Below are 12,720 nucleotides of genomic sequence, written 5' to 3'. Positions count from 1 at the left end.
CAGGTCTGGAATATGGCCTGCAGCAAATTGTGTGTAATGAAAAAAAGTCATAATAACGTGAGTTTTGAGAAGGGAACACAAGATTTGACTATCAAAAATATCTAAAAATTATACTTCTTTAACACTTCAGCATTTACAAAGTCTAAGTTTCAGAAGTGAAAAACAACTACTATGGTAATATGGAGTTTTACTCTCCCAGTGGAATGACCGTGAAAGTGTTTATTGGCAACCAAATGTTTATGAAAGATAATTTATTGATGTGAGTTTGAATCAATGAGGAGACCTTATTTGAATGTAAAGTAAATTAATACAACTTGCCTCATGCAATAACAAGAACTAAACTTCTTTAATACAGGAAGAAGAAGAATGTGAAGAAGAACTAAGAAGTGAAACTGAGCTATAGGCACAGTGTGTTGGAAAGCACAATAGTTTGAGGTACGATGAAGATGAAGCTCTCTTTTCAGGTCCTTTTGCTGGTTGTAATGTTTGCTTTACGTAAGTACATTGCTTTCTCCCGCGTTTTACTTCACAATGTGTACAGGTAATAAATCATACACTAAAAATAAACTATTGTTATTTGTTTTATCCAGAGAAAAGCCAGGTCACAGAGTTTGAGTGGACTACTGATCCAACTTTTGAGGTTTTCATTCAGTTCCAGAGTTTGTTTTGATGTTTATACTGTATGCAGTCTATATATATATAAACAGAACATAAATATTATTTGTCTTCTCTTAGCCCTGGCTTAGACTTAATGTAGAATATAGAAAATAATTTTACATTTTATTCATGAGGTGTATATGTGCCTTTGTTGGACAGTATTATGACTGGGTGTGGATGTTCGAGCCAAAAGATGAATCTGTGGAAAGTATGATCAATTTTTTTTCCCCTCTATTCTCTAACTGTATTAAAGTTCCTTGTAATACAATTAAAAAAGCCCTAATCTCACAACTGCTGTGATTTAAGTTAAAGTGACTCATTGTTTATGTATTTTAGTAAACTAATACACTGGAATTAACTTAAAAGCAACATTAATTACTTTCCTCAAAACAATGACATTACATCATCTGGCTTCCTTTAGACACCCAGTACATGATTATTTAAGTATGTTTTGTGCTGGTGATATAAATGAACATAAATAATGTATTAAAATGTGTGCAGCTATTATTTAAATATCCAGTGCCAGCACATTAGAAGATGAAGATGCACAAAAATTGTTGGCACAATTTTAGCTGCAGAAATTTGTAACTTGTTCATATTTCACCAGCACGTTTGTGAAGTTTCAGATGTTACAGTGCCGAACATCACAGTACACCGACAGATGGAGGACAGAGAGCATGATAGAGTCATGGTGGTGTGCATGTTTGAAAGGGCTTACAGTCGGCAGATGCAGTCTTTTGAGCTGTCTGTGGAGAGTGAACTGAACTACACCAAGGAAATAGACAAATGCACTACTTTAGATAGACACAGTGAAATATGTGTGTATATGGTCACTGTGAGTCCACCTGCTTCCTTCACCTGTGAGCATGAGATTCATTCTATTGGAGAAGTCAAGAACCTGCGCAGCCAGACCTACATGTACTATCAGTCAGGTAAAACAAATACATCTCTGCTATAGGATGTTTAGATGTTACATTAGATGATACAATATTGCCATGTGTTTGCATTTTGCTATTTTGAAACATTTTTATATGCCTTCTTCTCTCTACCTTTCTTTCTTCCTCATCTGGTGATGTTTGGGGTGTATAATTAGCTATTTAAAAATGTACAATGATAACACAGCTGATCTTTGCATGTGTCTGTATGTATATTTCAATGCATACAAGCCAAAACTTATTTCCACGCAGTCTTGGATCATCATGAGGAAGGAGTATCTTTATTCTACATCTGCTTTTCCTCCTTCATTGCTGTTGGTCTCGTCATCATGACTGTGGCAGTGATTGTGACCACCATCAGGAGCAAAGCTAAAGGTGTGCGTTTCACCAGATACACAGTCAGATCAAAATCTAAAAATTAAAATGCATACACAATGTGCTGAGAGCATCTTAAAATGCTTTATTATAGATTTAATTTCATTACTGGCTCAATCATCCTTTATTTTGGCTGCTAAAGATTCCTTTCAAGAAGCTCAAAGACTAATATGCAGGCTTTAGTTCCCTTTCAGTTCGGTCACTGATTGGGATCACGCTTAGGGAGTCTGTCATCTTTGAGTAGGCTATTGATAAAACGAGCCAATGCACATTGGCGTGCGAGGTTTGCATCTTGCGCTCTGCCCTGCAGCGCGGGTATAAATACGGAAGCGGATGCTCGCACCATTTGTTTTTCGCTGAGGAGCAGATCGGTCTTTATATCGATGTCTCTGAAGAGTGTTGGTGTATTCAACGAGCGAGTGTGTCGGTGATCGCAAACTTAACTTCTGAGCTCTCAACTGCTGTTTTAACAGCATTCTTTGTGTTTGTTTGTTGACGGTTGGTTAGAGGGCGAAGAAGTGAGTGCTTCACTGGTACAGGCTGCACCATCCACCTGTCAGTGTTGCCGCCGTCATTCCCCTGTGTGGTCCGGCACTGGTAAAGAGACAGCTGGTCTAGATGCAACTGTGGATGTGCTTTCAGTAGCTTATTTTGAGCAGTCTGCAATATATTTTTGGTTCGTTTCGTACTAGGCCTACCACTAAACCAAAATGTTGCAGCATAATCATAGTGTGCACTAATGCTCCAGCTAACATTTTTAAAAGAGTATTTAGAAAAGCCGCCTGTCTTTTTTTATCCTATTACATATTTTAGAATGAACTAAAACAGCCATATTTTCTCCTGTCAATTTATTATTTAATACACATCCCAGATACTACTTTACTTCATGTTTTGGTGTGATGATCAATTCACTAACCTTTACCTCTAATCTGGAGCTTTTTTTTTTTTTTTCAATTTAGCAGCCGAACCAAATAATATAGATTTGGTTTTTCCAAAGTGTAAAAAAAGCTTATTATTAATAAACCATTTAAAGACCCTTTCAATCTCTCTATTTAACTCATTGTCAACATTTTCTTTCCTTTCATGAAAAACAAGTATTGCTGCATCATCTGCAGCAATAAGGGTGCCTCACTGACAGATATTTGTAGAGCTGCGGGTTGGGCGACACTAAACACGTTCACTAGTTTATAGAGTTTCGAGCCGGTAGCTCTCTTCACATAGAAGCCAGTCAACACCGTAAGCCCCGCTCAAAGTACCATTGCTCCATTCCCCTCCTATGGACTGGATACGTCCGCCATCCTTGCTCCAGTAGAGTTTCTCATTAGCCGAACCCTGTTGAGTTCCTCCACACCCCTCAGCAATGGACGTGGCGGAGCGTCCGATGCCAGGCCTAAAACTCGTATGCATTGGTGGAACCTGTGCTAGGCTGGGTCCCATATGTTGTGATCCCTACGGCGATCCCATATGTGTATTCTTCCACGGTACGGCTTCCTGTGGCGAGCCTGTGTCTTTCCCATGGCAGAGCCGGCCCTGCCATCTCTGAGCGGTGCCTGCTATAGGCCGGAGCCACCTCAGTGACATTCCATATGTTGTACTGCCCGGAAACGCCCAGTCCATATGTGTAACCTCCACATGATACCTCCCTACGGGCAGGATGTGGCTTCCGCAGCGTTTCCCTTTCCACCGAAAGGGCATGCTTTCCCAGTTGTTATCCAAGTCTGTCTGATGCAAATCTTGCATGCCAATGTGCATTGGCTCGTTTTATCAATACTCGAAGATGACAGGCTGCCTAAGCGTGATCCCAATCAGTACGGTACGTCCGACTACGTCTCCGTTCCCTCCTTCAGGGAACGAGGGTTACATACAAAACCGAGACATTTCTGAGCTGAAGAGGAAGTCAATGAACAGAGTTTCTCTTCCTCAGTCTTATTGCTGATGACTGTAAAGGCATCACGCATCAGGCCTATTATAGTCAGAGCTAAATATAGTTTCCAGTGTTTCTTAAAATCTCACACCAGTTGTTGATGTGAGGTGCATTCTGAGATGCAATGCCTTTGAAGACAACTCTGGCATAAATATATATTATGATCATATTTGTCCTTGATGAGATGATGAGATGATCTGATGAGGTTTGGTGTCCTGACTGTGTTTCTGATGAGTTTGTGTTCAGGATTAGATTTGATCAGTCTTCAGCTTTAGTAGTTTTCCAGCACACACAGACTAACCCAGCGAACTCTTTCTACACGTTTGTTAACACAGACTCCATCAACCCCACCACAACTGTTACAGACAACGACTACATGGATGCATAAAAAATCAGAAGACTTTCTGCAGAGAGAAGAACAAGACCTGAAGAGGAGAAACAAACTTCTACTGTACATTTACAATTTACATTTAATCATTTAGCAGACGCTTTTTTTTTTCCAAAGTGACTTAGAAATGAGGAGAGCAATAGACACACACACATTCAAACCAACAATAGGGCAACAATATGCAAGTTCGTGACCCAGTTATTCCAGCTCCGTATACACGTAGCCAAGGTTGTTTTGTTTTTGTTTTTTAATTAATAGATAGAATTAAATACATTTATTAATGTACAGTATATATGTGATAATTTTAAATACAATTTTTGAAGAAAATGTTTTTTTGTTGAGAATTTCTTTTCAAAAATTTGTGATGCAATTTTATTTTCTCATTAGGATGAATTTCTTATGTTGTAACATTCAACTGTTTAGATAAAAATATATGTTTAGATAAAAATGTCTGCATGTTAAATAAATTAATATAAAAATAAATGCTTCACTTACTGCTGTAGCTTCAATTTCTGTCTACAGCAGCTGTATGTTATATTACGCAAATATTTCTTGTATTAAAGGAATAGTTCACTGTAAAAAGACAATTCTGTCATCATTTACTCACCCTCAAGTTGTTTCAAACATATAGCCTAGTTTCTTTCTTCTGTTGAACACAAAAAAAGATGTTTTGAAGAATGTTGTTGTTGACGGACCCATTGACTTCCATTGTATTTTTTCCTATTATGGAAGAGTCAATGGGGTCCATCAACTGTCTGGTTACCGACAAGGCCAAAGGGTACGTGGAGATCCCACAAGTGGAGCGTGAAGTTATGCCCACAAAGTGCTGCCACCTGGCGGGGTCGTTTGCTCCACCCATCCAAGGCCTGTAAGTTCTCGGCTGCTCTCGTGGCCAAGGCTTACAGTGACGGTAGGGTTAGGATAGGATTGGAATTACTGTATGAGTAGGTTGGATTAGTGCAATACAGCGCCTTACAGGGTCACAGAATTCGGCACAACACCGGCGCGCATTTTTACCAAGTTGCTGATTACTGATACTATGTAGGCCTATTGCTGTGATCTGTTTTAGGCTTGCCATCTCATAACATTTTTTATATGAATTTATTCTAATAACATTTTAGAAAATACATTCTAATATCAACAAGTACATCATGGAGATTTAGACAACAGATTGCTATACACTGTTGTACTTACTTGAGCATCAAGAACAATAACACTGAGCATCTTGAATAGCCTAAAGGAGAACAAGAGATAAAGTGCAAGAGCTTATGTAACGGGTAGAACTAATAGAATAGAATATTATGGCTATTGTTATGTAAGGGATAATGTACATCCAGTCGGTTGTTATCGCAGAATAAACCCCGACAGGGTGATCAGGACCCCGACGCGAAGCCAAAGGGTCTTGCATCAATCTGAAGGGGTTTATTCTGCCATAACAACCGGCTGGATGTACATTATCACGCTTATTACATGGCTACTTGCCACATAAGTAAATAAGTCAACACGAAATATTTGAGTAGAAATATTTTATTAGGTCTTGAAACGCAAGGTTTCCGCGAAAAAAGTAGTTGCTAGCAAGTGGCAAGTTCAAACTAAACGGACATTAAAGGGATAGAGCACAGTTACCACTTATTACACAGCATTTCACCACATAAATAATTACGGGAATAAGAGATACTGATTTGAGATGAAACTTTTTTAAAAATCTTACCTTGTTATCTTATAATCCATTCCAGTGTACAAAACAATCGTTGCAAAATGGCAGCAGCTGCATTTGTATGAAACGAGAGTGAGTCCTCGATACCCGGATGACATTAAATAATTGTACACACAATATTGATTTTAGTTTTAAATTTTTAATAGCTTACCAAACTTCCAAAAGCGGCGGGTTATTGTATATGTTATAATAAGAACATATTTTTTAATACATTTTATATAAGAACAAGTTTTTTCATATAAAAACATTAACATTATCAATGAATTAGTTAAAAAATGTATTAAAAAACATGTTCTTATTATAACATATACAATAAATGCATTGTAAAAAGTGCAGTCAACTTAATATAATAACAATCTAATAAAATTTAAAGTAAATAAACAAATACAACAAAACAAAATAAATGATGATTATATAAATAACAAGCATAAATAATTTGTTTTATGTTTTATAAAATATATTCCGTCATCTCAGTCTCAGCCTCAATGATATCCTCAAAACATTTTGCGAACGTTGATGTGATAATGTTCCTGCTCTGTTATGGAACATTGCTCCAATGTTTTTAACCTCATAGGAACATTATTTGAAATGAGAAAACATCCTTTAATCATTCTTTGAACATTACATTCAAATGTTTTCTTTAAAACATTAACCAAACTTGTAGGGAATGTTAGCCAAAGTTCTGCTAGCTGGGTTTTATTTTGCTTTACAAGGATAGTTCCCTGCTAGCTGGGTTTTATTTTGCTTTACAAGGATAGTTCAGTTTGTTTCTTTTTGTTTGTGCTGGGTTGTTTTCAATATCTTTTTTTTGTGTGTGTGATTTTGGTTTCTTTTGCTAACAGTGGGTTTATTTTATTGTTAATTAATTATGTATTGTGTTATTCTTTGTGGTTATTTTTTTTCTGTTGATGTTGTTTTGATCTATTTTGCAGCTTTACCATATTATTAAGCAGTTTTTTCCCCCCTTTTCCTGGTAATGTATTTTATTTTAAAGGGTTTATCCCCCCTTCACAGTTTTTGCTGTGTACCTTTTAGGAGAACATTCTGGGAACCAAAAATAAAACTACCCGCTGAAAACATTATTAGAACTGCATGATAATGTTCTCAGAACATTTTTAGAACAAAAAAATTCTAGCTGCTTTAAAATGCAGTAAATGGTGTTTATGACGAGAGAAATGAGTGAGAATTGAGTTTTCCCTGGTTGTTGTTTTAGAATTGTGGTCGCAAACTAAAATCTATCGCTGAATAAGAGACAAACATTTCCAATTGTCTTTGAGGTTTATTTTCTTGCCAGCAGTCGTACAGTCACAGAGTGGCTGAAGAGTGCCAGTGAAGGGAGGGCATCCTTCCTCGTATAGTCTTGACTCCCAGAATGTTATCTTTCCAGGCCAGTGATGGTATTTCAACCATGTGGAACATTCTTAGATTTGTTCATTATATTTTATCCTTGAGTGGAGGCCCTCCTGTCACGTACCAACACTCTTTACCATTCCAATACAATTCCATATTAGAATAAGGTTTGTGTGTATGCTCTTCATATGTGCTGCCATATGATGGTCACACACATCTTAAAGATCAGATTTCTTCCACAGGATATTAAGCCAGGTTAAACGTTTTAATGTCCCCTGACTCCTCTGAGAACATTATTGTCATTTACTTGTTTCTTTTCTTGGTTGTTTGCATTAACAGATTCACAGTATTTCCTTAAAGGAGCCGTATGTAAGATTGTGGCCAAAACTGGTACTGCAATCACTTTCAAATTACTGTAGAGCGGCGTATCCCCTCCCCCTCCCCCCTGACTCGAGGTGGCCAGATAGGCTACAGGATCCAGCAGGAACAAAGGGTGCTATGTAACTGTGGTAACTAGAGCAGAGCTGGCAACCCGGATGCTGAAACACTACTGACTTCGTGATTGGTAGATAGGTGGAGGGTGGAGCATCAGGCCAAAACACAACATGACAACATCAACATCTGTTGAGGGCTGCAACTTCACTTTTTAAATGACAATATCCTGGCCGTACTACTGTTGTCAGTGATATAAGTATTTGAAATGAACATGATTTCTTAATGTCTAGTGACATATCAGGGCCATTTTATGATTAATTGAAATACATTTCTTACATACAGCTCCTTTAAAAATCTAGTTTTTGTTTAAAATGTTCATTTCATTTGATGTTATTTTGGTTTTTGCTTTTATTATATTCAACTCTGCACATAAATCTTAACACATGCATATGACATATGACATGCATATGACATGCATTATGGGGCAGTCATGGCCTAGTGGTTAGGGAGTTGGACTGGTAACCCAAAGGTTGCTGGTTCGATTCCAGAACCGGTGGGAAATGACTGAGGTGCCCTTGAGCAAGGCACCTAACCCCTAATCGCTCCCCGGGCGCCACACAAAGGCTGCCCGCTGCTCTGGGTGTGTGTATCCACGTTTGCAGTGTGTGTGTGTTAACTACTCACTACTCTGCTCCTAATGTGTGTGCATTAACTTGGATGGGTTAAATGCAGAGGTCAAATTCCAAGTATGGGTTACCATACTTGGCCGTCACGTGTCACTTTCACTTTCACTTTCACAAGTGTTGGAGAATTTTTCCCTTGATTCATGTCTAAGTATGATGCCATGAAAATGACAAGCATGAAAAAACAGGTCTGAAAACGAATGGAAAAATACCCAGTATGCATAAGAAATGCAAAGTGTCAAAATACTGTATGAAACAAAGCACCATTATGTGAGGTTTGACCAATAGAGAAGACATTTCTAACTGTGCCAAGGTCACAGATAGGTTTGAGGGTACCCATTGGAGACTTGATGATATGAAAAGGTATAAAAAATGAATGCTGGATATTATAACTTCAGATGACCAGCTGGCTTCTTCTTTATTGTTTGTACAATAAAGTTAATTCTTCTGACCTGGAACCTCGACTCTGAGAAACTTCTTTGAGACCTGAACCAAAAAGAACTTTGAATTTGCCACAACACAAGTACCAGTCTTTAGCACAGGAAATGTGAAGAACTGAAGAGTGAAACTGAGCCAGAGCAAGAAAAATAGTTTGAGGCACGATGAAGCTCCTTTTGCTAGTTGTAATGTTAGCTTTACGTAAGTACATTATTTTCTCCCATGTTTTATTTTTAACTTAAAGTGTACAGGGAATACATCACTTTTACACATTTATAATGAACTATTGTAATTGTCATCTTTTTTATACAGAGAAATGTCAGACAACAGAAGAGTTCATTCCAAGTGATTTCTCTGTGAGTGATGTTATTAAGGATCAAAAGATTTTTAATCAAATTCTGTTGTTGTGGTGTATTTCAATTGAATTAAATTGAATTACATTTTTTTTTTTAAGTAAGTACTGTACAGTATATAGCTGCTGAAACTAAATAGATTTTTTTCTGTCAGCCCTGCCGATCTAGCATAGACAAATAATTTTACATTGTATTTGTGTTTTTTCTTTATTGGACAGGACTTTTACAACATGGAAAGTGGTTTTTACTCTGAGGAAGGTATACTGCGATCTGATTTATTTTATTTTTTGGTGCCGAAGATCACAGTGTATCGACAGGCGGAGGACAGAGAGCGTGTGATAGTGCTGTGCGAGTCTGACATGACATTTAACATGTTTTACTCGCAATCTTTCACACTGTCTGTAGAGAGTAAAAGATACACCTTGAAAAGACTCACAAGCTCTCTGGGTTCAGATCTATGTGTGTATATGGTCACTGTGAGTCCACCTGCTTCCTTCACCTGTGAGCGTGAGGTTCAATCTAATGGAGAAGTCAAGAACCTGAGCAGCCAGACCTACACTTACGGTTTGTCAGGTAAAACAAATGCATCTCCACAAGAACATTTAGATGTTACATGCTTGCCTAGATGCTGCAATATTTGTATATGCTTGTATTTTCATATTTTGTTCAAACACACACATTTCACTCAACAAGATGCTCCACTACGACACTGATTGTAACCCATTCACATTTTAAATGACAATTCAGTTTTGCTTTGACAAGCTTTTGAACATGATGCATGGAGGAGATCCAGTCAGATGACTGTCAAATTTAATTTCTTAACAGACAATCAAATAATAAATGAAGAGTAAATTTAATTAATCCAAAATCAGTATTAAAAGTTTAAAAAGAAACATAAAATGAACAGTTAAAATTACTTCTAATATATATTTAAGTAAAAAATGATATTATATTCTTGCCTAAAGATAATTAAAGTTGGTTGAGAGATCTCTCTTTGAACAGACGGGTTGCGAAGGAGCAAGGTCTGAGTCCAAGGTATAGACTGACCTGTACAGAAATTGATCTCCCTATTATACAGTATTACAGATGCTTATCGGAACAGAGCTAAGTTCCTCTTTTCATATTGCATCGAAGCAGACACACAAGACACAAACATTTTCACACTCTGAGGTGTTAGCCCGTACACTTCAAGAAGTTTAGCTAAGATAAAATTCGTTTGCCACTTTACTCCGAGACATTCGAGCATTTGTGGTCTGTTTATCGGACTTTTGCCCTCATCTAAACAGCAAGTAAAAATGTTCAACCAAAGTCAATCAGCTACATTTGAGGCATAAAGATTAATGAAAGAAAAGCATTAAACATACATTTCAAATGATATAAATGATAACATAAAATATTTTATCATAATGATAAAACATAAGCAAGAAATTAAAAAAAATTATTTTTCTGATTCATCAGAATGATGCCAAATTTACATAAATTCATAATTCGCCATTTATATATTAACAGTACGGCTGATCTCTGTGTATATTTCAGTGCATTCATCTTTGTTCTGTTGTGGCAAAAATATTCATTAAACAATCGTCAGAGACACTGCGTAAGAGACACTTCTGAGTCAATTTGTCTTTTAAAAAGTATTTATTCTTGCAAGAATAGGCCCAGTTGCCACACAGAAGTCACAAGTACAGTCTGTGGAACAAGTGCGACAGAGGAGGAGGAGTGCAGAGCAGCCTTTATACCACCTCTCAAGGTCTCCTGCTTACAGGCTCTCTTATCAAAATAAGGGAAGGTTTCTGCTGAGTTTATTCTTACAAACTCACAAGTTCTAAAATGGACGACCTCTGGCCCTAGGGGTCAGAGGTCCCCTTTCAATCTGTCTCCTCCTGACGTCTCACCTGTTCCCAGTGTTTAAAAACACACACACATTAGTCATATATTGGCAGACCACGTACAGTCCAGCAAGGGTCATTTCAATGTCTTACTGAAAATAAATGAAAATCAATACTGTAAATCACTGAAAATCAAAATTTTCCATTACAGTTCCTGTTTTTCTGTTTGCATTTCCATGCAGTCTTGGATCATCATGAGGAAGGAGAATCTTCATTCTACATCTGCTTTTCCTCCTTCATTGCTGTTGGTCTCTTCATCATGAATGTGGCAATGATCGTGACCACCATCAGAAGCAAAGCTAAAGGTGTGTGTTTTACCAAAGTAACAGTTTACTTATTTAAATAGTTATATATATATATATATATATATATATATATATATATATATAGTATTCTGAGCTGAAGATGAAGTCAATGAACAGAGTTTCTCTTCCTCAGTCTTATTGCTGATGACTAATGGCATCACGCATCAGGCCTATTATAGTCAGAGCTCAATATAGTTTCCTGCAAGTGTTTCTTAAAATCTCACACCAGTTGTTGCAACGCTATCTCACGTCACGACCAATTCGCACGAATTCGTACGAGCGACTAAAAGGTGGCTAATTCATACGAATTCGTACGACCTCACTGATTTGTCTAAACCCACGTGATGGGTAGGTTAGGCGTTGTTGATGTGACGTGCATTCTGACATGCAATGCTTTTGAAGACAACTCTTGCATAAATGCATACTATAATCACATTTGTCCTTGATGAGATGATGATCTGATGAGGTTTAATGTCCTGACTGTGTTTCTGATGAGTTTGTGTTCAGGATTAGATTTGATCAGTCTTCAACTTCAGTGGCTTTCCAGCACACACAGACTAACCCAGCGAACTCTTTCTACACGTTTGTTAACACAGACTCCATCAACCCCACCACAGCTGTTACAGACAACGACTACATGGATGCATAAATAATCACAAGACTTTCTGAAGAGAGAAGACCTGAAGAGGAGAAACAAACTTCTACTGTACATTTACATTTTACATTTAATACATTCTCCCGAGAGCCTCTCTTCCGTTCTATGACACATGAAATTAATGCTTATACAATGTTCAGGATAATGCAGAAAGAGCTATGCTGTACTGTAATGTCAATGTGTCATACGAAGAAAAGGGATTCATTTAAACTATAGTCTCACATTGCTAGATCTACAGTAGGCCTACATGCAGAATTGTCAAAATGCTTGTTTCCTTGTAAACACAGTGGCTTATGGCTTAAGTGAACGTAAAAAATGTAGAAAGAAAAAGGATGTGTATCATTATATTGGATCTATGCATTCCATGCTGTCTGTGTCATTAATGTTAATCAAAACAACAAAATTCAGGAAATTCAAAGATTAATATTATACAGTGAAGATGAAGTGTTATTTTAAATTTGATTATTCCATTTCTGTACTTGCATTTTTGTTCCTGAATACTGCTGAAACGTACCTGAAAAACATAAAGCACTGTTTATTTCATTTGTATCTTTGTTCTATTGTATTTATCTATGGTTGTAATTTGTTTATTATTTCCTACGCAGATTCACTCCCT

The 12,720-nt window shown here is 37.2% G+C and overlaps 2 protein-coding genes across 4 annotated transcripts; both read left to right on the top strand.

The window, feature by feature from the left end:
- The first annotated feature begins 383 nt into the window (after window positions 1–383).
- LOC311066191 (uncharacterized protein) lies at window positions 384–4,856 on the top strand. Of its 3 annotated transcripts, none has more exons than XM_084087225.1 (6): window positions 384–495; window positions 591–640; window positions 817–865; window positions 1,284–1,589; window positions 1,845–1,967; window positions 4,227–4,856. In XM_084087225.1, exons 1-6 carry the CDS (start codon window positions 441–443, stop codon window positions 4,277–4,279), a joined length of 636 nt encoding a protein of 211 aa, XP_083943351.1. In that variant the 5' UTR covers window positions 384–440; the 3' UTR covers window positions 4,280–4,856. The 3 variants fall into 3 exon arrangements, with proteins under 3 accessions (XP_083943351.1, XP_083943350.1, XP_083943352.1); XM_084087224.1 differs by having other exon boundaries at window positions 385–495; window positions 1,278–1,589; XM_084087226.1 differs by lacking the exons at window positions 384–495; window positions 591–640 and having other exon boundaries at window positions 1,265–1,589.
- A 4,629-nt stretch (window positions 4,857–9,485) lies between these two features.
- LOC311098534 (uncharacterized protein) lies at window positions 9,486–12,254 on the top strand (the record flags this gene model as incomplete). Its single annotated transcript, XM_084138767.1, has 3 exons — window positions 9,486–9,828; window positions 11,327–11,449; window positions 12,046–12,254. 3 exons carry the CDS (start codon window positions 9,486–9,488, stop codon window positions 12,096–12,098), a joined length of 519 nt encoding a protein of 172 aa, XP_083994893.1. The 3' UTR covers window positions 12,099–12,254.
- Between the last annotated feature and the right edge of the window lie 466 nt (window positions 12,255–12,720).

The sequence above is a fragment of the Abramis brama genome (assembly GCF_963993115.1).
Source record: "Abramis brama genome assembly, chromosome: 16".
Lineage (NCBI taxonomy): Eukaryota > Metazoa > Chordata > Actinopteri > Cypriniformes > Leuciscidae > Abramis > Abramis brama.
Note: the sequence above shows the minus strand (reverse complement) of the source record. Positions and strands in the feature narration are given on the sequence as shown.

Excerpts from the sequence above, each read along its gene's own strand:
- LOC311066191 (XM_084087224.1), top strand. The coding sequence starts at position 441 with ATGAAGATGAAGCTCTCTTTTCAGGTCCTTTTGCTGGTTGTAATGTTT. Across the intron at positions 641-816 it reads CTACTGATCCAACTTTTGAG|TATTATGACTGGGTGTGGAT; the intron begins GTTTTCATTCAG and ends TTTGTTGGACAG. Across the intron at positions 866-1,277 it reads AAAAGATGAATCTGTGGAAA|TTTCAGATGTTACAGTGCCG; the intron begins GTATGATCAATT and ends ACGTTTGTGAAG.